Here is a 23449-nt window from a genome sequence, read left to right on the forward strand (position 1 = left end):
CTCTCTCTCTCTCTCTCTCTCTCTTTCTCTCTCTCCATTCCAGGCTGAATGCTCTTCATTGAGTTTTGCTGAGCTTGAAATATTTTTATTTAATTAAAAATCTATTTATTTACTTAGGTATGGGGTAGTGAACCAAGGGCCTTTACACTGAGCTACTTCCCAGATCTTTTAAAATTTTTTAAATTTTGAGATAGTATCACACTAAGTTGCTAAACAGCCCACTCTGGACTCAAACTTTTGATTCTCCTACCTCAGCCTCCTAGAGTGCAGGAATTACAAGCATGCACCACCTGGCCTGGCTTCAGCCTGGAAGGTTGCTTGTCCTTTTCCTCATTCCATGCTGCCACTTTTCTCTCTTTTATTGTTCAACCTGATTCACCTTTCAGTTTTGATGCACATGCATTTGTTTTGGGATTTTTCCTGATCCTCCTGGACTCTATCAAGTATCCCTGACACACAGTCACATTGCTAGCTTTGTTTTTAGCTCTATACTGGTTTATGTGAAATTTTAGAGTAAAAAAGATTTATTTGAAATACAGATTTCAAGACTGCACTCCATAATTTCTGATTCAGTATAGTTATGAAGTAAGATTGAAAAAACTGCTTTGCAAAAACATCTCTACCAAATTCTGGCTCAGGTTACCTAGCACCATGCTATTCAGAAACAGTGCACTAGAAGAGCGATTTCATTTGTACAGCTTTATGTTTCGTACCTATTCTTTCTTAGTAGAGAAAAACACATAAAGACAGGGCTTATTGTGTTCAGTGCTGCTTTTCAGAGAATGCATGTTAAATGCTTGCCAACACTGGAGCTGCTGAAATTAGTATTTGTCAAATGCATAAAATGTACACAGCAGGGGAGGGAACTCTTTTAGTTAGGTAAAAATTAGAAACATTTCCTACTTATTTACCAAGGAACCCCTGTGGGGAATATAGAAAACTAAGAATTAGCATGTTAAGGTGTTAATAAATTGCATTCTTTGTTTTAAAAAATAATTGCATGTGAGTGTAGTCAAGTCATGCTTTGGTAGTGGAGGTTGTTTTGTGACAACTTTTGCCTTTGGGAGTAAAGGGGATGGAAGAAGAATTCAGCATCATAGATGTTCATTTCTTGCTACTGAGCTCTTTAATCCAAGAACTGTGTTGACCTCAAAACGTCATGGGTAGATTATAGTTTGTGTCTCTGTCTTTGGAGGTGTTGCGAATTGAATCCAGGGCCTCACATGTGCTAGGTAAGTACTCTGTCACTGAGCTACACACTCGCCTTGTGGTTTATAAATTGATCTTAAAAGGCCATGGGTTTTCAGACATTATTGTGGTAGATGTTTGTAATTCTAGCTACTGAGGAGGCCGAGGCAGGAGGATCATGAGTTTGAGGCCAGCCTGGGCAACTTAGCAAGACCCTGTCTCAAAATTTAAAAAAAAGGGCTGGGGACATAGTTCAGTGGTACAGCACTTGCCTAGCATGCATAGGCTCATGGGTTCAATCCCCAGTACCACAAAACAAAACAAAACAAAACAAAACACATGCATTGAAAGTGTGGTCAGCACCTTGTGGTACTCTTGGGAGGTCCAGAATCCTTATGAGGTGAGGCCAAATGGCAGGAAGTTAGGTCATCATGCATGTACCACTGAAGAGGATTCTGGGAGTCCAGCCTCTATCCCCTCTCTTTGCTTCCTAACTTCAGTGCAGTGAGTGGCTTTGTTCTACAATGTATTCTCCACTGTGATGCCCTGCTGTGTCACAGGTGACCATAGGCTGAAACTTCTGAAATCAAGAGGCAAAACAAAAATTTCCTCCTTATAAAGTGATAATTTCAGCTGGGTGTAGTGGCACATGTCTATTATTGTAGTACTATGGAGGCTGAGGCAGGAGGATTGCAACTTCAAGGCCAGTCTGGGCAATTTAACAAATTAACAAGATCCTCTCTCAAAAACAAAGCAAAACAAAACAAAAGGGTTAGAGGAAGGGGTTGCATGGGAGGCAGGTAGCTCAGCATGAGACTGTGGGTTCAATACCCAGTATGGTCAGAGAAAAGTTGATTGTCTCAGGTATTTTGCCATAGTAATACAAAGCCGACTAAGTACAGTTTAGAAATGCGTATTGTTAGTTTGTGCAACAATTTTAAAGCACTTTCTCCATCTTAGCTGAAAATGCTATCCAAAGCCAGGGGTGCTGGCACATGCCTATAATCTTAGCATTCCTGGAGGCTGAGGCAGGACAATCACAAGTTCAAGACCAGCGTAGACAACTTAGCAAGACCCTTAAAAAAAGGGCTGGGGATCTACCTCAGTGTGAAGGCCTGAGTTCGATCTCCAGTAACAAAAAAGCAGGCAAGCAAACAAACAATGAGATCCAAGAGTAGCTGCTAAAGAAGAGGGTACAGCAGGAAGGGAAAAGGGCTGCAGTAGTGGTGAGAACGATGAGAACAACAGCTGCACCTTCGCGTCTAATCTGTACAGCTACATCTATCCGTAATTTTACTAATTTCCTAAACACAAAAGTATACCATCCTAGTTTATACATAGAAAAATTACTTACCTTTGACTTGTAAAATAGATTTCTTGGTATGGGCTTACTAGGATCTGCATGATAAAAATTATCTGTGAGTGGAATAGCAATTCCCATAATAGATGGAGGCCTGTAATTTACCTGCAAATGATTAAGCGAAGAAAATGTATACTTCATTATTACTAAGTCTGAAAATATCCTGATTTTCTAGAAAAATATTCAATGCAAATGTTTTACTTTTAGCTATAGGTATTAAGGCAAATTTCCCTTCTCCCAATACTCCTACCTTTTATTTTCTCGAATTTTAAATTTAATTTTCTTATTTCCTGGAATTTTGACAGCCTCAACCAATGATAATATTACTTGGAACTTGTGAGTAAAAATCACTTTTAATACCTAAAAGAGCTACTTATAATTCACTGTAATAATGGCTGAGCATTTTATAAAACAGACTTGATGTAGCTAAGTATTCAATTTTTGTTATTTGTTTTATGTCATAATTATAAGTAGTATATTAATTTTTATTTAATAAAGAGTCATAGATTCTCCATTACTTTTTTTTTTTGGTGGAACTGGGGATTGAACTCAAACCCTTGTGCTTGCCAGGGATGCGCTTATTCTACTGAGCCATCTCCCCAGCCCCCAAGAGTCATAGATTCTGAGAAGGCAAAAGTTAAGTGTTATATTGAAATAGGCCCAGTCACATGCATTACCTTAGGGCAAATTATTCTAAGGGTACTCTATTACAAAAGCCCAAGATACAAAGGATAAAATGGCATTAACAATGATGAACCAAGTTACCAAGAAAAGTCATTATTTTAGAAAGTTTTCATATAGCAGAAATAAATACCTTCATGGTCCCAAAATGGAATGATTCAAAAATGACTGTGAAGTATTCATACCCCTTAGAAAAGAAATATTAAAACTGAAGGCTCATCTGAATATGCAAAAGAAATATGCCCCTGGCATTCTTAAACCAATATATGTGCTTAAACTCTTACCGGCAAAGTTTTGATCATGTTAAAACCCTGACTGTCTTTGTGAACGCCACTAATCCAGTCTTCATAAGGGATATGCTGGCTAGGAACATGGTGCATAGACGTGAGGTAGCTACAGCTGCTTTTCAAAGTTGACACCAGCGTGGTCACAAAGCACTCAGTGGATGCTCCCCAGATAATCAGTGCTAGTGAAGTATAACCCTGGAAATTTCCAAATATGTCAATGTTACTTAAATTAACTTTTAAGGTTGAGCTGTATTCGCCTCAAATTCATATGTGCTCATATGGGGTATCCAGCGCCTAAGAAAGAAAGTATTTGGAGATAGGCCCTTTGGTGAGGAAATTAAGGTAAAATGAGCTAAGAACACTGGTGAATGCCTACAATCACAGCATTCTGGGAGGTGGAGTCAGAAGAATCATGAGTTTGATCCTAGCCTGGGCAACTCACAGATTTAGCTAGATTTTGTCTCAAATAGAAACAGAATGATAGATCTGACCATAAAAATCTATTTAGAATAAATCATAACAGAGAGTAAATTGTTCTACAGGAAGAAGTATTACAATCCAGCTGGCTTTGAGAAACATTTGGAAATGAACAAATACTAAGAAACCTACTTCTGGGAGCGGTAGTTCGATTCCCAGATACTCAAGGCAATCCAGACCAGTGCTGGAGGCAATCTGGAGACGCCAAAAAAAAAAAAAAAAAAAAAAAAGAAACCTACTTCTGCTTCATATATGTAGTACTTCTTAATTTACCAATGAGCACCTGTATATTTGCTTTGATGCTATGAATAAAATAACTTCTAAAGGATTACATTTTAAAGAAAAATACTTAATAATCACCTATTTTATAGATAGATTTTTGGCAGGATTTATGCACGGTAAATATATTTGATCCTTGAATAATATTAAACATTCAATGAAATTTAATACATTTTGTCTGACATTTTAAAGTATTTTTTGAACTTTAAATATGATGAGGTATTTGTAATTTAGTGAGTGTCCTAGACTAAGGTATACAGTTTTGCCTCTGCTTTGTATGACTATTACAATTGATATATTTTTATATGTGTTCTGGTCAAACACATTGAACAGGAGTTAGAGCAGGAATCTATTATAAAAGAAAACACAGGGCCAAAGGCACAAGTTAAGAAATGTACAAAGAAGTAAACAAAAATCCAAAAAGATGCACATTTTATAGTATAAGTGTCTCAATTTCAACTAAGGTAAGAGAATGAAGTTGTAGAGCCCCTTAATTAAAACTAAGATAAAACAATTTCATACTGTGTGAATCTTTTTTTTAAAATTAATTAATTAATTTATTTACATTTAGTGTGTGTGTGGCCAGCTCAGCCCACCTGGGGCGGGGCTGCCTGGCATGTGGTGCTGGGGGATCGAACCGCGGTCCCTGTGCTTTGCCAAGCTTGTTCCAAGTAGGTGCTTTAGACCACTGAGCCATCTTTCCAGCCCAATACTGTGTGAATCTTATTTGTATACTGGGTCAAACATACCAACTATAAAAATATTTTTTTCCAGAATTGGAAAAATATAGTTATAACCAGAGTTTCCAAATGTTATTTTAAAAATTTAGGGATGAGGATAATAGCATTGTGGTCATGTGAAAGTTAATAAACACATTTTCTACAGATGTCTATTGAAATGATGGTGTTGTCTATTCATTTTAAACTATATTGGAATAGAAACAAAATATTGAATAAAAGTTCAAAAAAGTAGCACAATCTTGACTATTGTTTAGTTTTGGTGGTGGGTATGTGGAAGCTCGATTTTTGTCTACATCTGAAAGTTTTTCATGATAAAAAGGCTTTAGGTCAGGTGTAGTGATGTACACCTGTAATTCCAGCGCTTTCAGGCTGAGGCAGGAGGATCTCAGAGATCAAGGGCAGCCTGGGCTACGTAGCATGACTCTGTCTCAGAAAAAAGTTGTAAGATATGTAGAAAAATATTTATTGATTTAAGGGATTAAAACATACACTGTAGTTAAAAGACTGAGCAAATTGCTAAAAGTATATGTGTAATCTAATGTAAAGAAACAGGAAGATATTGTAAGTTAATAGTTATCAGGCACTTTCTAGATTTTAGAGAGCGTTCTTTTTGCAGCACTGAAAATCAGATCCAGGGCTTCGTGTACGCTGGCCAAAAGCTCTAGCACTGGGGCTGGTCAAATAGCTCAGCGGATTAAAGCACCTGCAAGCAGGCTAGAGGCCAGGGGTTCGATCCCCTGGCCTGCTGTGCCGGTCCCCCCCACGTCCCCCATCGTGCTGAGATGAGGATTGAGACTGGGCATGGTGACGCGTGCCTGTAATCCCAGCACTTGGGAGACTGTAAACAGAAGAATTACTACGAGTCTGATCTGGTAGTGAGACCCTGAATACCTGTAGACCCTTTCCTAAAATATGGGAAAAAACCCCCAAAACTCTAGCACTGAGCTATTCTTGCAGCCCAGACATTGCTTTAGATGCCCTACTTATATTATTCGCATTAAAAAAAACCTGTATAAAGTGTGTACAATTACTACACTCTCCATTATATAGATGAGGAAACTTAGTCACTTTCCCAAGGCCGTACAGACAGTGCCAGAGTGAGACATAGTCTTCTCCAGACTTGTTACCTCTTCTGAACCCCTAACCTGCCTTTTAAAATCCACAATATATTAAAAGTGCTTAGTCATCTTCGGTATGTAGGATTAAGTGTAATTTTTATCTTTTTCTTAGCTTATGTTCTACATTTTTTACAATTAATAGACTTTTTTTGTAGCTAAGGAATAATCTTACTTGACGAAAAGATTTGCTTGCTACAGAAATCTTCATCAGGTAACTCTCAGTATCATCGAAAGAGCTCTCGACTTTCACTTCCAACAACTCGGGATTTCCAACTAACACTCTCAGCTTGGGGGCTTGCAGTGTTTTGAGACCTATGGAAACAACACCAAGAGTTACGTATTGCATAATGACTAGTATGAACACAATTTAATAATGACCGGCGCATCAGGATTTTAGAACATCTACCAAAATCTATCATGAGGGTGATGTAATGGTGCAAATACAGTTAGCAGTTTATGTAGTGGCATCTTTAATACTTAGAAAATCTTTAACCTCGCAAATATTTTCTCAGAAATATTGCTCTCTTCCATATGTCGTTCCTCAGCCAGATTCTCAAATATGTATCAAGGTCATGTGAATAGCACTGGCTATGTTGGATGCTAAGTAAGCACTGCTAGGGACAATCACCATGCTTGTGATAGCAAGAGGGAACTGCTACCTACCTCTTCCATAGCAGAAAATGCGCACCCCTGCACAAGTATACTTCAGTTTCTGGTGGTTACTGTTGCCCAGGTAACCATCAGTTTGTGTCAGCTCCTATTACAGTTCCTGTTACTTCTATTTCCCAGAAACTGTCAGTCACTCTGATGCACATCGTAAGAACCAATCTCCAGTTGACAAGTGCTCTGTCTTTGCACTTCCACTTTGCTACCCCATATAAACCTCCCTCCCTGAACCTTTGGTGCTTGACTTCTGTTCCCAGCTAGGTCCAAGGATATAAATAAAGCTATTCATTGTCTCCAAACCTTCCTGCGTGTCGCTTATTCCCCATTCTGGTTTTGTTACAACACTTTAAGTGACCATTAATGTTCCTTAAGTTTTGCTTTTTGGTTTTGGATAGGTTCCCTCCAGAGAAACAAGGAGCCAGAAAAGTTGCAGTGTCATGATGACTCACTTGTTAGCTAATCTACAGTAAACTTCGCTCATGGTAATACTAAAAGCTCTGCCCACAGGGATTCTTGCCCACATTGCTTTGTGTGGGTGTGTGAACGGGATGTACAACTCTGAAGAAAGCATGCTTCTTTAGGAATACGTATGTTTCCCCAGTGAAAGCCCCTGCTTTCTTCATTCAGGGAGATGCTGTGTTGGGAACTATCCCTAGTGTGGTCTTGTCTGGTGGCAAGTAAGCTTTTCTTTACTCTTGTATCTCTGGCATGTGCTTATTGGCTTTGCACTCACTAAGATGTGAACACACTGCACTGAGTTAAGCTACGTTTAGTTGGTGAGCTTACTGGAGAACCTAGAGAATACATTCTCAGTTTAGGAGGCTGCCAGTCAGTGTTGCCAAGAGAAAATTCTTAGGTGTTTCAAGCAAAATCTGTGTACCAGCAGGCTATTATTGTCTGCCAGTCAACAGGCCACCTGTTTGCAACCTTGCCATGCTGTGAACTTTTATTAGAGAGAGATTTGAAATACCATATTTTCTGCTATTTTTATTAATCAGTAAACCAAAGTTGAGAAGTAATAAATCATTTGCTGCTGGTTTCATCTGAAGCTGTTTGCCTTAACCAAAAAGATCAGGTCAGCACTTCCTGACCTTTAGCTGGGGATTTTGTTCAAATACAGATTTAACAGATTAGGAACGGGCCCCAGGATTCTGTATTTCTAACAAGTACCCACATGACAATAAAAGGCTCATCTAGGGACACTACCTTGAGTTGCATTAGGTTACTGTTCAGAAAGAGGCAACTGAACTGGTTGGACCACTTGGGGAAATTTAGCTATCTCTCATACTTCTGATTTTTGGGATGATCAGATAACACATTAATTTTGGTTTGTGATACGGAATCTTAGCATGGATGACTCTTAAGTTTTTTTTTTTTTGAGAAAAACACTTTTATTACCACGTAGATTATTATTATTTAAAATTTTTGTTTTATGGTACCAGGGATTGAACTCAGGACCCTGTGCTTGCCAGGCAGGCACTTATTCTACCGAGCTACCTTCCCAGCCCACTACATAGAGTATTTGTGCAGGATTATGTGCCAAATGGCCAGATCATCTAAAGGGCATCTACGTAACATTTTCTCATGTTTCAAGAGATGAAAATAATTAGAAAGTTAAGTACAAAATTATACAAGATAGGGGACATGAAAAGATCTATGCATGAGATTTTTATCCAAAATACAGCTTTAATATATTTGAAAAGAAGAATTCATTAACTAAAATATATTTGTTCTTCCATACTCATGTCAAGTTGAAAGGAAATGGGTTTTACAACATTAACACCAGTATTATTGATCCGATATTTACAGAATATTGTATTTTCCAATAAATTAAAGTCAGTGCAACACCCATGCGAGCTGGAATGCTAACTCTTTGGTGAACAGGGACTTGATATCTGAACGAGAATTCTATAAAGTCTCAAACTTTAAAAGTGTGCTTTTTCTCACATTGCATCCATTCCTTACGGTACATGTTTACATTCCTTCTGTGAAGTTGCTATGTACATATCATATATGAATTCCTTTTTTAATCCCATTTATCTTCCTTCCCTCCTTACTTCCTCTATCTCTTGATCCCTTCCCATTAGAGAAAGGCCTTTATTGCTTATTATCTGTCAGACATATAAACTTAAACATCTCATGGTTTCTCTTACATGAGAAATCCCTTCTTTCCCTCCTCATCAAAGCACTTTGCTTTTCTTCTCTTTATTAGCCAACTTCATGGGGCTCATCTGAGCTGCTGGGCTGTAGTAGTGAGGAACAGCTATCCCAGTCTCTGCCAATACTTTGCTTTGCAGAGTTGCTATTTGAGCTGTCATAACAATCTGAGGAGTCACTGTATACCTGGTGCTGGGTACTGAGAACAGACTTCACAGTGGCTGCAGTTGCTGCAGCTATTTCTTCTTGGTTTTTAATCATTTGGTTTTTTTTTTTTGTTGCCTTTAATTTCTTTGCTTATTCCAATTTTCTAGCTAAAGTTTCTTACGCATTCCATTGCTGTGTCTTGGCCGCTGAAGGGAAGTGGTCTAGTGGTCTGGCTTAGATTTCAGCTATATCTTCTAGCCCTGTAGTTCTCTTTCTACTGTGACTTCTGCTGCATGTCTTATTCCTGCTTTCTGTCCCTTCCCTGTGTCTTGATCTGAGAGAGAATGAGATCTGATGTGTCATTTCCTGTCCCCGGATTTGACTGTGACTTCATCATCTCCTTCCAGACCTCACATCTTCTGCTCTACTCCTCGATCAGATTTCTTCCTCTCCCTGCTCTACTGTGATAGCAATTTTCACAGCACCTAGAACTTATTTTTTTAATTAATTTTATTGAGAAACAAATAGCAATGAGACAGTTTCAAAACCAATTAGTAGGACAGTTTCAATAATTAATACATTGCATATTGTCGTCTTTGTAGTGGTTATTCATAGTACAAGATGCAGCCATGATATCCTGTCCAAACACTATTAGTACAAATCTTTTTTCTCACTGAATTAAGAGGAAGTAGTTGTATATCTATCTTAACCATTTTGTATATACAGATCCAAAATGATCTTTCATTTGTATCCCCTTTTTTTGTTTAGTTTTGTCAGAGATGGGTATTCCCTTGCTATTGAAATATTGTAGAGCACCTAGATCTTGAATGACTTCTGTCTTGACTTTCTTTTTTTTTTCTTCAAAGCTGATTAATAGGATATTTTCAACAATTAATACATTGTACATTGTTATCTTCTTAGTGGTTATCCATAGTACAAGAAGCAGACAGGATATCCTGTCCAAACACTATTACTACAAACCTTCCTTCTCATTGAATTAAGTGAAAGTAGCTGTATATCCATCACAACTATTCTGTATATACAGATACAAAATGGTCCTTCCTTTGTATCCCCTTTTTTTGGTTTAGTCCTGTCAGAGATGGGTATTCTATTGGCATCTAAATACTACAGGTGCTTGAATTCAGCAAAACAATCAAACACAGTCCAGCAGTACACAATAGTAGTGGGTTATCTGCAGAAGTTGTTGACTAGAGCCTTTTATAGCTCAGCATATTAATATGACTTTACTTTATATACTACATTTTTATACTTTTCTGTTGGATGGCTAAGACCAAGATAAAGCAAGACCTATACAACAAGAAATGTAACTTTTGTATCTGATAAGGTCAGTCAAGTCCCCTCAGGATTCATCCTGTAACCCTGTACTGCACTCCGTAAATCCTTTGTCAGTGTCAGCCACATGGATGAGTCACAGCCATCGCCCAACCAACCTGCTCTCCTTGAAAGCCTGAGAGAAAGCTTTCTGTCTATGTGACTCTCCCTATGCACACTACACATCATTGACCACATTCCTCTGTGGCTCCATAATCTCCTTGATCAGAAAATTTGGGACACAACTGAGTTACATGATGTCACAGTCCAGGTTCTCCTATGTCTTGAGTCTTCACTGACCTTGAAAGGCTAGAGCCAAAATGTTGGCTGATCTTGCAGCCCTTCCCCTTCTCCAATTTTTGATCTGCAAACTTAGGTTGCCAACCCTCCAGAAGAGGAGCTTATTATTACCCTGCAACATTTGCAGTTTGGTTTACCCCAACTATCTGTCTAAATAACAAACATCTTAGGCATAACGTGGAACAGGTATTTTTCCATGAAGTATTGATGTGTTGTGCTTTAAGTCCTTATAGAATATGAAGAAAAAAATTTAGAAAAACAGGAATAAATACATTTTTACACAGAAATTTAGAAATCTAACCATATAAAGCATTGTAGCAGCACAGTACTGTGACTTTTTTTTTCTTTTTCTTGTGTCTTTTTTTTTTTCATTTATTATCCATTTAAAAAATTTACTTGTGAGATAGTATGGTAATAATTGGTATGTTATGACAAGAAATACGTATTTAGAAGACCAGAATGACAGGCATTCCATGTGTGACCCTTCTATTACACATTGCTATCTTCAGTGCAGTTTCTTGGTTCACAGGTATCAGCATATATAGTTAGTCAGGTTGAGAATCCTACCAATTAACTGCTAGTTTCAAAAACCTGCTGATGTTTCTCAGGATCATTGCTGTGCCCATCTTGTGTGTACAAATGTATGGCTTTGTCACTGTCCTGTTTCCCAGTCTTCTCCTTACCCTTTCCTCATTGTCCAATCCTCAAGTTCTCACTTTCCTTTTAGTTGTGTTATACCTTTCTATTTGTATTTCTTCTTTTGAGTTCTCACACCAGGAAGACTATATGATATTTACACATGTGGGCCTGGTGCATTTCACCCATGAGTATATCTTCAAGTGGCATCCACTTAAATATAAATGCTTCAAGTTTATAATTCTTTATAGCTGAGTAATACTCCATTGTATAAAAGTATCACATCTTTTTCATCCATTCCTCATGTTATGGGCACCTTGGTTGTTTCCAAGATTTGGCTATCACAAATTCTGTTGCTATAAACATACGTACACATACATCACCATGATATGACATTTTCAGTTCCTTTGGGAAAATTCCCAGTAGGGGGACAGCTGGCCTGAATGGGGTTTCCAGTCCTGGTTTCCTAAGGAGTCTCCACACTGACCTCCACAATGGCTGCACCAGTCTACATTCCCACCAGCAGTGGAAAAGGGCTCCCTTTTCCCCATAGCCTCTCCAACATTTGCTGTTAGTTGATTTATTTAGGATAGCCATTCTTTTTGCGGTGAGATGGTATCTCAGTGTGACTTAATTTGTATTTCATGGATGGATAGTGATATGGAGCATTCTTTCATATATTTATTCGCTTCTTTAATTTTGTCCTCTGAGAGGTGTGTGTTCATCTTGGATGCCCATTACTGAACTGGGTCTTTAAATTTAGGGGCCCTAATGTACTTTAGTTCTTTATAAATTTTAGAGAGCAGACCTTTGTCTGAGTGTTTATTAGTTAAGATTTTTTCAAAATATGTGGGTTGTCTTTTCACTCTCCTGGCAATCTCCTCTGACGTGCAAAAACTTCTCAATAACAGTTGGTCCCGGTAGTCAATTCCTTCAAGTGTTACCTGTGAGATTTGACTTTTGCTCATGAACTCTTTGCCTACCCCTATGTCTTCAAGAGTTCTCCCCACTTTCTCTTCCAGTAGACTCAGTGTTTCTGTTTTAATGTTCAGATCTTCAATCCATTCTGACGTTAGCTTAGTGCATAGTGATAGACCTGGGCCAAGTTTTAGTTCTTGGCATGCAGAGAACCAGCACCATTTGTTAAAGAAGCTATCTTTCTTCCATGCTTGGCCCCCTTGCTGAAGATCAGGTGGCTGAGTGTGTTCATAGGGGCCTCTGCATCTTCCAATCGATTCCATTGATCTTCAGGTCCATTTCGTCGCCACTACCATGCTGATTTTATTAAAGTAGCTTTGTAGTATAATTTCAAGTCAGGAACTGCAAGGTCTCCTGCCTTGTCCTTGTTGACCAAGACTACCTTTGCTATTCTAGGTATTCTCTGGTTCCAAATAAATTCCAGGAACAATTTCTGTAGTTCTGAGAGGTATGTTGGTGGCAGTTTGATAGGGATCACATTAAATCTGTACAGCAATTTTGTGAATATGGACATCTTCACAAAGTTGGTTCTTTCTATTCAGGAACAGGGAACATCCCTCAATTTTCTGAAATCCTCTATGATCGCTTTTTTCAGAGTACTGTAATTTTCTGTAAAAAGATCTTTGACTTCCTTAGTTAAATGAATTCCAAGGTATTTCATTTTCTGCGGTGCTATTGCAAAAGGTATTGTTTCTCTAATTTCCCTCTCAGTGTGCTTGTTATCTGTGTAGAGGAATGCTATTGACTTTTGAGTACTGACTTTGTATCCTGTTATGCTACTGAATTTGTGTATCAATTCTAGCAGCTTCATGGTGGAGTTTTTTGGGTCTTCCAAGTAAAGTATTGTGTCATCTGCAAATAAGGATAATTTAAATTCTTCTTTACCTATTCTTATTCCTTTTATTTCTCTTTCTTGTCTAATGGCTCTATCTAATGATTCCAAAACTATATTGAATACTAGGGGTGATAGAGAACATCCTTGTTGTGCACCAGATCTGAGAGTAAAAGATTTCAGTTTTTCTACATTTACAATTATGTTAGCTGTTGGGTTGTCTTAGACAGCTTTTCATCAGATTGAAGTAGAGGCCATCTATTCCAATTTTCTGTAGGATTTTGAACAGGAATGAGTGTTGGACTGTGTCAAAAGCCTTTCCTGCATCAATTGAGATGATCTTGTGGTTTTTACATTTTGCTCTATTGATGTGGTATATTACATTTATAGATTTTCAAATATTTATAGATTTTCAAGAACCATCCTTGCATCCCTGGGATGAATCCTACCTGGTCATGGTGTATGATCTTCTTGATGATTTGCTGTATTCTATTTGCTAGAATTTTATTGAGGATTTTTGCATCAATGTTCATGAGGGAGATTGGCCTATAGTTCTCTTTTTTAGTTGTGTCTTTCCCTGGTTTTGGAGTCAGTATAATACTTGCTTACAGGAATGATTCTGGGAGGACTGCTTCCTTTTCAATTTCACTGAAGAGTTTGAGGAGTGTAGGGATTATATCTTCTATAAATTTCTTGTAGAATTCAGCTGTGAATCCATTGGGACCTGGACTTTTCTTTGTCGGCAGGCTTTTTATTTCATTTCATATTACATTGGCTGTTATTTGGCTATTGAGAGTGGCTATATCCTCTATTCAGTTTTGGTAATTTGTACCTTTCTAGGAATCTGTCCATTTCATCTGTGTCTTCTATTCTGTGAGAGCGAAGATTCTCAAAGTAGCTATTGATAATCTTCTGAATTTCCACTGGGTCTGTGGTGAGTATACCCTTTTCATTCCTTATTGCTTGTATTTGAATTGTTTCTTTCCTCTTTTTGATGAGATTAGCTGGGGCTTATCGATTTTATTTAGTCTTTCAAAGAACCAGCTTTTGATTTGTTAATTCTTTGAACTGTTTTCTTCATCTCAATTGAATTAATTTCTGCTCTAATCTTTATGATTTCTTCCCATCTTTGGGCTTTGAGTTTGGTTTGCTCTTCCTTTTCTAAATGTTGGAGGTGCAGCACTAGGGTGTTTGTTCCCTTTCTGTTTTCCTAATGTGTGAGTTCACAGCTATGAATTGCCCTCTGAGAAATGCTTTCATCGCATCCCATAAATTCCAATAAGTTGTGGTTGAATTTTCATTGAATTGTAGATATTGTTGAATATCTTGTTTAATTTCATCTGTGACCCATTGATTGCTGAGTAGGGTGTTGTTTAATTTCCATGTATTTAGAGAAATTTTCTGTTTTTTTTGTCATTATTTCCAGTTTCATTGCACTGTGGTCAGATAATGTGCATGGGATAATTTCTGTTTTCTTACATATACTTAAGCCTGACCTATAGACCTGTATGTGATCTATTTTAGAAAATGACCCATGTGCAGCTGAAAAAATGTGTATTCATCTGTGGTTGGGTGGAACACTATGTATATGTCCACTAAGTTCATTTGTTTCAAGCTCTGGTTCAGTTCTGCTACTTTTTTGCTAATTTTTGGTCTGTTTGACCTATCTTCTTGAGGTAAGGGGATGTTAAGGTCTCCTGTTAAGATTGTGGTATTGGCTATTAGATTTTTCAAGTCCATTAAGATTTGTTTTATATAGTTTGGTGCTCCCGTGTTTGATGCATAGATATTTATGATTGTTACCTCTTCCTCTTGACTTTTTCCCCTAACTAGTATATAGTGGCTTTCTTTATTTCCTTTGACCATTCTTGGTTTGAATTTGAGACTGTCTGAAAACAGGATTGCTCCCCCTGCTTTTTTCTGAGTTGCTGGGGCATGTAGTATCGTTTTCCATCTTTGACTTTAAGCCTATGAATATCTTTTTGAGTTAAATATGTTTCTTGTATACAGCATATTGTTGGATTTTGTTTCCTAATCCACTGTGCCAGTCTATTTCTCTTAATTGGTAAATTGAGTCCATTTACATTGATGGTTAGAATCGAGATGTGTTGACTTAAGACTGACATGTTATTTACCTGCTGTTGTTTACTCCTTTTTGTCCTGTGTTTAATTGTTTGCCCTATTTAGTGAGTTTCTTCTGTTCTTATTCATGGAGTTCTGATCATTTTGGTCCATCTCTAGAACATCTTTCAGCAGTCTGTGTAGGGTTGGCTTTGTCACCATGAAATTTTTAGTTGTTCTTTGTCATGGAAGTATTTTACTTCTCCATCAAACCTCTGTCTCACATTCTTCATCTTTGTATGAGAAAGAGGGAGTCAATACAAATGATATGAAAAGAGTATGGGCAGAGGTAATATCAGAAAACTTCCCAAAAATGAGGAAACAATCTGATATTCAGGTAACTGAAGCATACATATTGCCAAATAACTCAACCCAAAGAAAAACACACTGAGACATATAATAGTCAAGATCCCAGAAATTCAGCACAAGAATAATATACAGAAAGCCACTAGAGAAAAGAAGTAGATCACATTCAAAGGAAACCCATCAGAATTACAGCTGACTTCTTTTCACAAACCATGAAGGCAAGAAGAGCATGGAGCAGAGTACTTCAAATCCTCTATGAAAACAAATTCCAGCACAGACTTCTATACCCTGCAAAACTCTCTTTCAAGTTTGATGGAGCTAGTGAAAAGGTGAGACTACTAGGTATCAATGAGATCAAACAGGTGATGGATTATTTTTTTCTGCATCCTGGTTGTTTTTAAAAGATCCTTTCTCACATTCTTCATCTTTGTATTAGGGTGCAGATCTATTAAGTTTGAGTTTATCTAGTTGTGCCTGGCCTGGGTCTAGCTGTGCTCCTCTGGCACAGCAGTGAACCTATGGTGCCCCTCTGTTGTGCCCCTGGCCCAGGGAGCACAGGGGAGCCCAGAAGCTTTTCCACACATTAGCTGGGTCTGCGCTTGGGCTGGATCTGGGGGTCCCAAGAGAGTCACAGAAGTTCTCACTCACTGGGTGGGCTTGGGGGCAGGGGCTCTGAAGGGTTGCAGGGGTCCCGATGGTGTGGTAGAGGGTCTCACACGGGTGCCTCAGTTTTGGTCTGGAGGTGTCCCACAGGTGCAGGGAATCCAGAAACTCCCATACACTCGACAGACCTGTGCTGAGCTGGATCTAAGCATTCCGAGAGAGTCGCAGAAGTTCTCATTCACTTGGCGGGCTTGGGTGCCAGGGCTCTGGAGGGTTGCAGGAGTCCTGATGGTGTGGTAGAGGGTCTCACTCTCATGGGTGCCTGAGTTTTGGTCTGCTTGACTTTCTTTACATCTTTGTCTGCCCTCCCTGTTTTCAGGAGAGTTTAGTCCCTCTTTTTCTTTATGAGGAGAATGTTTCTTTGATTTTCCTCAGACTTGTGATTCTTAGAGGTTTATTTTTGGACTAATATCTTCTTTTTTTCATAATTTTATTGATAAACAAATAGCAATGAGATAGTTTCAAATCAAATTGGTAGGAGAGTTTCAATAATTAACACATTGCATACATTCTTCCTAGTAGTTAATTGCTGTACAAGATGTGGACATGATATCCTATTTACAAACACCATTAGAACAAATCACTCTTCATTAAGAGAATGTAACTATATATCTATCCTAACAACTTTTTTTCCCATAAATTTATTGAGAAACAAATAGCAATGAGACAGTTTCAAACCAAACTGGTAGGACAGTTTCAATAATTAACACATTGTATACCTTCTTCCTAGTGGTTAATTGCTGTACAAGATGCAGACATGATATCCTACTTACATACACCACCACCATTGCTTTTTAAATGTTCTTATTTGTATCTACCGAAGTTGAGCATAGCACCTGCTCTGTGCAGAAAATCTACTCCTGTCTCATCTACCCAGCAGAAGGCTACTCATTGAGCCCCAGTGTTGTAGCCAAGGCTTGAAAGGGAATAGATTTAATATAGGAAAAACATTTATAGGATTATTTTATGATATTTACCCTGAAAGTCAAATGCGGAGGAGTGTAGGAGGTCTGTCCATGTGCTAGAGGCCCAAAGAAGCCAGCTGAGGACCTGGCAGTGTCTTGCACAGGTCTAGCTGAGACCTAGAGCCAGTGACAATGTCCTCTACGAGTCTATCTAGAGGCCTAGAGGCCACAACAATGTGGACTAATATCTTCTTGACTCACCAAGAAGTAGGTTTACCTGGGCCTGGTGGTGTACATCTGTGATCCCTGCACTCAGGAAGCTGAGGCAGGAGAATCACCTAGAATTGGATGCCAGCTTGGGCTACATAGTGAATTCAAGGCCAGCCTGCACTACAAGGTGAGACTCTGTCTCAAAAAAGAATAGTAGGCTTAGTATTTTGTTATCCGCATCTGCAGTGTACTTAGTTCAGTCTCTGCATTAGTGCGAGATGAGATAAATCCCAAGCAGTCATCAGACTTGGGATCTCAGATTAATGAAAGCTCGATGTGACAGGCCTCTTTACTTCTGGTATGACTCCTGTGTTTCCTCATTACTTGACTTTCAATTTCTTCCTTATAACCTTGGTTTTTTTTAAAAAAAGAACTTTTCCCTTTTTTCCTAATAATTTTATTGAGAAACAAATAGCAATGCAACAGTTTCTAATTCGATTAGTGTAGGACAGTTTCAATAATTAATACACTTCATATTGTTTTCTTAGTGGTATTCATTGTACAAGATGCAGGCATGATATCCTGTTTACAAACACTATTAGAACAAATCTTTCTATTCATTGAATTAAGAGAATGTAGCTGTATATCTATCCTAACTATTTTGAATATATAGATACAAAATGGTTGTTCATTTGTATCCCCTTTTTTTGTTTAGTTTTGTCAGAGAAGGGCATTCCATTGTCATTTAAATATTTAGGTGCATGAATTCAGCAAAATATTCCAATACAGTCCAGTAGTCCATAATAGTAGTGGGTTTTCCATAAGACTGGCAATGTCAGAAGTTGTTGACTTGAGCCTTTTACAGCTCAGCATACTAATATGGCTTTACTTTTTAATGCTTCATTTTTATACTTTTCTGCTGGATAGTTAAGACCAAGATAAAGCAGGACCTATATAACAAGAAATGCAGCTTTTGTATCTGATAAGGTCAGTCACATCCCCTCAGGATTTATCCTGAAGCCCTGTACTACAGTTCGTAGATCCTTTGTCAGTGTCAGCCATGTGGATGACTCACAGCCATTGCTTGACCAATTTGGTCTCTGTGAAAGCCTGAGAAAATGTTTTCTCTCCAGATGACTCCCCTTAGGCACAATCTACATCATCAATCACTTTCCTCTGTGGCCCCATAATCTCCTTGATCAGAAAATTTGGAACAAAACTGAGTTACATGATGTTATAGTGTAAATTCTTCTATGTCCTGAGTCTTCACTGACCTTGAAAGGCTAGGGCCAAAATGTTGGCTGTCCTTTATGCCCTCCTTTATCTCTAATTTTTGGTCTGTAAACTTAGGTTGTTAACCCTCCAGAAGAGAAGCTTATTGTTATTAACCTACAACCTAGGCAGTTACGCTCAACCTCACTGTCCGTCTGAATATCAAACATGTTAGGCATGACATGAAACAGGTATTTTTCATCAAGTATTGATATGTTAAACTTTAAGTCCCTACAGAATATGAAGAAAAAAATTAAAAAAATGTATTAAAAATAGGAATAAACAATTACATATTTTTACACGGAAGTATAGAAATCTAACCATATAAAGCATTATAGCAGGACAGTCCCACAATACCCCTTTTCCTGTCTCCTGCCTTCATTCATCACCCCCTTTGTTTTTAAACAAACATCTACTCAAGAGACAGCATGGAAGACACTGGCCTGTCACGACAAGCAGCACATATTCAGGAGACCAGAATGACTAGCACTTCAAGCATGACCCTACTATTATACATTGCTATCTTAACAGTAGTTGCTTAGTTCACAGGTATCAGCATATATAGTTAGTCAGGGTGAGAATCCTAGCAATTAACTGCTAGTTTCAAAAACCTGCTGAAGAGTCTCAGGATCATTGCCTTACCCATCTTGTACATATAAATGTATGGCTTTGGCCCTGTCATGTTTCCTAGCTTTTTTCCTTGCTCTCTCTTCATTGTCTAATCCTCAAGGTCTCATTTTCCTTTTAATTGTGTTATACCTTTCTATTTGTATTTCTTCTTTTGAGTTCTCACACCAGGGAGACTATATGATATTTACACATGTGGGCCTGTTTTATTTCACTTATGAGTATATCTTCAAGTGGCATCCACTTAAATATGAAGGCTTAGATTTTATCATTCTTTATAGCTGAGTAATACTCCATTGTATAAAAATACCACATCTTTTTCATCCATTTCTCAGGTGATGGGCATCTTAGTTGTTTCCAAGGTTTAGTTATCACAAATTATGCTGCTGTAAACATAGGTATGCATATATCACTATGCTATGATATTTTCAGTTCCTCTGGGAAAATTCCCAGTAGGGGAATAGCTGGGATTTCCAGTCCTAGTTTTTTAAGGAGTCTTCACACTGATTTCCATAAAGGTTGCACCAATCTACATTCCCATCAGTAGTGGAGAAGAGCTTTTTTTCCTTGCAGCCTCTCCAACGTTTGTTGTAGGTTGTTTTCTTTATGATAGCCATTCTTTCTGGAGTGAGATGATATCTCAGTGTTGTTTTAATTTGCATTTCACAGATGGCTAGTGATGTGGAGCAATACCACAAACTTAACAAGAAACCTTAACATCTCCCTATCTCAAAAAGATAGGTCAAGCAGAGAAAAATTAGCAAAGAAGTAGCAGAACTGAACCAAAGCTTGGAACAAATGGACTTAGTGGACATATACATAGTGTTCCACCCAACCACAGATGAATACACATTTTTTTCAGCTGCACATGGGTCATTTTCTAAAATAGACCACATACTAGTCCCTAGGTCATACTTAAGTATATGTAAGAAAACAGAAATTATCCCATGCATATTATTTGACCACAGTGCAATGAAACTGGAAATAAATGAGACAAGAAAACAGAAAACATCTCTGAATACATGGAAATTAAACAACACCCTGCTCAGTAATCAATGGGTCACAGATGCAATTAAACAAGATATTGAACAACATCTATAATTCAATGAAAATTCAACTGCAACTTATCAGAATTTATGGGATGTAATGAAAGCAGTTCTCAGAGGGAAATTTATAGCTGTGAACTCACACATTAGGAAAACAGAATGGGAACAAACAAACACCCTAATGTTGCACCTCCGACGTCTAGAAAAGGAAGAGAAAAGAAAACCCAAAGCCCAAAGATGGGAAGAAATCATAAAGATTAGAGCAGAAATTAATTCAATTGAGATGAAGAAAGCAGTTCAAAGAACTAACGAATCAAAAAGCTGGTTCTTTGAAAGATTAAATAAATTCAATAAGCTGCAGCTAACCTCATCAAAAAGAGGAAAGAAACAATTCAAATACAAGCAATAAGGAATGAAAAGGGTATAATTACCACAGACCCAGTGGAAATTCAGATTATCAATAGCTACTCTGAGAGTCTTTATTCTCAAAGAATAGAGGACAGACGAAATGGACAGATTCCTAGAAAGGTACAAATTACCAAAACTGAATCAAGAAGATATAACAACTCTCAATAACCCAATAACAGCCAATGAAATACAAAATGTAGTAAAAAACCTACCGACAAAGAAAAGTCCAGGTCCCAATGGATTCACAGCTGAATTCTAGAAGAAATTTACGGAAGATATAATGCCTATACTCCTCAAACTCTTCAATGAAATAGAAAAAGAAGCAATCCTCCCAAAATTATTCCTGGAAGCAAGTATTATACTGATGCCAAAATCAGGGAAAGACACAACTAAAAAAGAGAACTACAGGCCAATCTCCCTCATGAACATTGATGCAAAAATCCTCAATAAAATTCTAGCAAATAGAATACAGCAAATCATCAAGAAGATCATACACCATGACCAGGTAGGATTCATCCCAGGGTTGCAAGGATGATTCAATATCAAAAATCAATAAATATAATACACTATATCAATGGAGCGAAAGGTAATAACCACATGATTATCTCAATTGATGCAGGAAAGGCTTTTGACAAAGTCCAGCACTTATTCATGTTCAAAGTCCTACAGAAAATTGGAATAGATGGCCTCTACTTCAATCTGATAAAAGCCATTTATGACAACCCAATGGCTATCATAATTCTAAATGGGGCAAAACTGAAATCTTTCACTCTCAGATCTGGTACACGAGAAGGATGTCCTCTATCACCACTTCAATATAGTTCTGCAATCACTAGCTAGAGCCATTAGACAAGAGAAAGAAATAAAAGCAATAAGAATAGGTAAAGAAGAATTTAAATTATCCTTATTTGCAGATGACATGATACTTTACTTGGAAGACCCAAAAAGTCCACCAAGAAGCTACTAGAATTGATACAGAAATTCAGTAGCATAGCTACTGAAATGAAATTCAGTTCATGAAGAAACATCTAATCGCAGGGATAACACTTTAAAGAATTAACAACTGGGACTTCCTCTTATTGAGAAGTTTTTTCATGTCAAAAGAAATTACCAACAAAGTGAAAAGACAACCCACAAATTTGGAAAAAATACTGACAAGTAAGCACTCAGACAAAGGTCTGCTCTCTAAAATTTATAAAGAACTAAAAAACATTAGTGCTCCATAATTTAAAGACCCAATCCAGAATTGGGCATCTGAGATGAACACACAATTTCTCAGAGGACGAAATTGAAGAAGTGAACAAATATATGAAAAAATGCTCCACAGCAATAACCTTGTGATCTTGAATAATGATGTTTACCTTGGTTTACAAAACCTTCTATTTGCAAGCAATTTGGTTCACAAATAAGCTTTTGGAAAAGTTTGCTTTTGTTCGCAAATTCCTCATTGGGTGACAAAGATGACAACAGTCATGTTCCTCACACAAATACAAACACACAGCCATCTTTCTCATAATTATGATAAGTTAAGTTTGTGAACCGAGGTACCACTGTATTGCCCAACATATAAGTGTATCTACACAAAACCAAAATGTTTGTCAAATTAAAGTCAATAGATATAGATCAAATTTTAAAGGAGGACCAAGCTTAGAAGAGATGTCAAATTTTGATCATTTTATATGTCTAAGGTCTAGATGTATATTGTATGCAAGAGAGCACTTATTGATTACTTTTACTACTTTGAACTTATATAACCTTAACTCTACAAAGTTGACTTCAGACTCATAACTATTAGCTGTCGTCTTGTACTGTATTTAGTGAGTCTGACTATCTCCCAAAACAGAAAGCCCAAAAGGGGCCAGAAGTTTGCAAGGGCAAAATAAAAACAAAAATGAAGTTGGTATGATCTCAAACAACTTTAATGAAGCAGCTGTAGCTACCTGAATCCACGGGATGAACAAAAACTGTAGAACATAAGAAACAATGATTTTTAAATCAGAGCATACTCTTAGATGTACTGACAAAATTGAACTATAAAAATCTGTTGTAGTTTTAGGATTATAACTATAAATGGATTAATCAAAAATTTCTTATGGGGTAATAATTAGTGCCTTTTAGATGAATCATAACAGAGGTGTCTTGTAATGAGTTAACACCAGTAAGAGTCAGAAGGGGAAGAGAGAGAAAGCAAGGACTATTTAAAGAAGGGTTAGGCTGATGATTATCTTAATTTTGGAATAGCTGTTCATAGAGCAGATTCTTTGGGTCACTTTGTATTAGAGTTACTACTGCAAATGGCTCTTTTGATAGGGGGTACAGCGTGTGGGAAGGCAACTGGAAAGCGCCTCCTGAGTCTCGGTGATTCCCCTCTGTAAGTGAGTTGGGAGGAAAGGACATCCCCTTTATACTCACTCTTGCTTTTCACTTATCCTTGCCCACAACAGTAGCACAGGGGATCCTCCCATAGGCTGGTCAACATTAGTTGCACTGTATATCCACACATTGTCCTAGGAGGGTTACTGAGGTCTGATCCCCATGGTAGATAGATGGGTTTAGATTAAATACATTTTGAAGGCCTCCCAGTAGTGACAGAGTCCTCATAGGAATGTCCCTAGTCCAACCTTGAGGAGAGAGGGACATTGGTGCCAAGTGGCTGCTGTCTGGAAAAGTAGCAGTCACTCCCAAAGTTTGAATCAAGTATTTGAGTGATTTC

At 37.8% G+C, this 23449-nt stretch overlaps 1 protein-coding gene across 1 annotated transcript in view; it reads right to left on the reverse strand.

The window, feature by feature from the left end:
- Catsperb (cation channel sperm associated auxiliary subunit beta) overlaps positions 1-23449 on the reverse strand; it is a 167206-nt gene that overhangs the window by 7816 nt on the left and 135941 nt on the right. The window contains exons 19-21 of the mRNA XM_023719627.1: positions 6303-6442; positions 3514-3711; positions 2543-2653 (exon numbers count right to left, since the gene is read on the reverse strand). Coding sequence (XP_023575395.1) covers positions 2543-2653; positions 3514-3711; positions 6303-6442 — 449 coding nt within the window. The remainder of the gene's footprint in view (positions 1-2542; positions 2654-3513; positions 3712-6302; positions 6443-23449) is intronic.

Source organism: Octodon degus, unplaced genomic scaffold, assembly GCF_000260255.1.
Source record: "Octodon degus isolate 3935 unplaced genomic scaffold, OctDeg1.0 scaffold00070, whole genome shotgun sequence".
Classification (NCBI taxonomy): Eukaryota; Metazoa; Chordata; class Mammalia; order Rodentia; family Octodontidae; genus Octodon; species Octodon degus.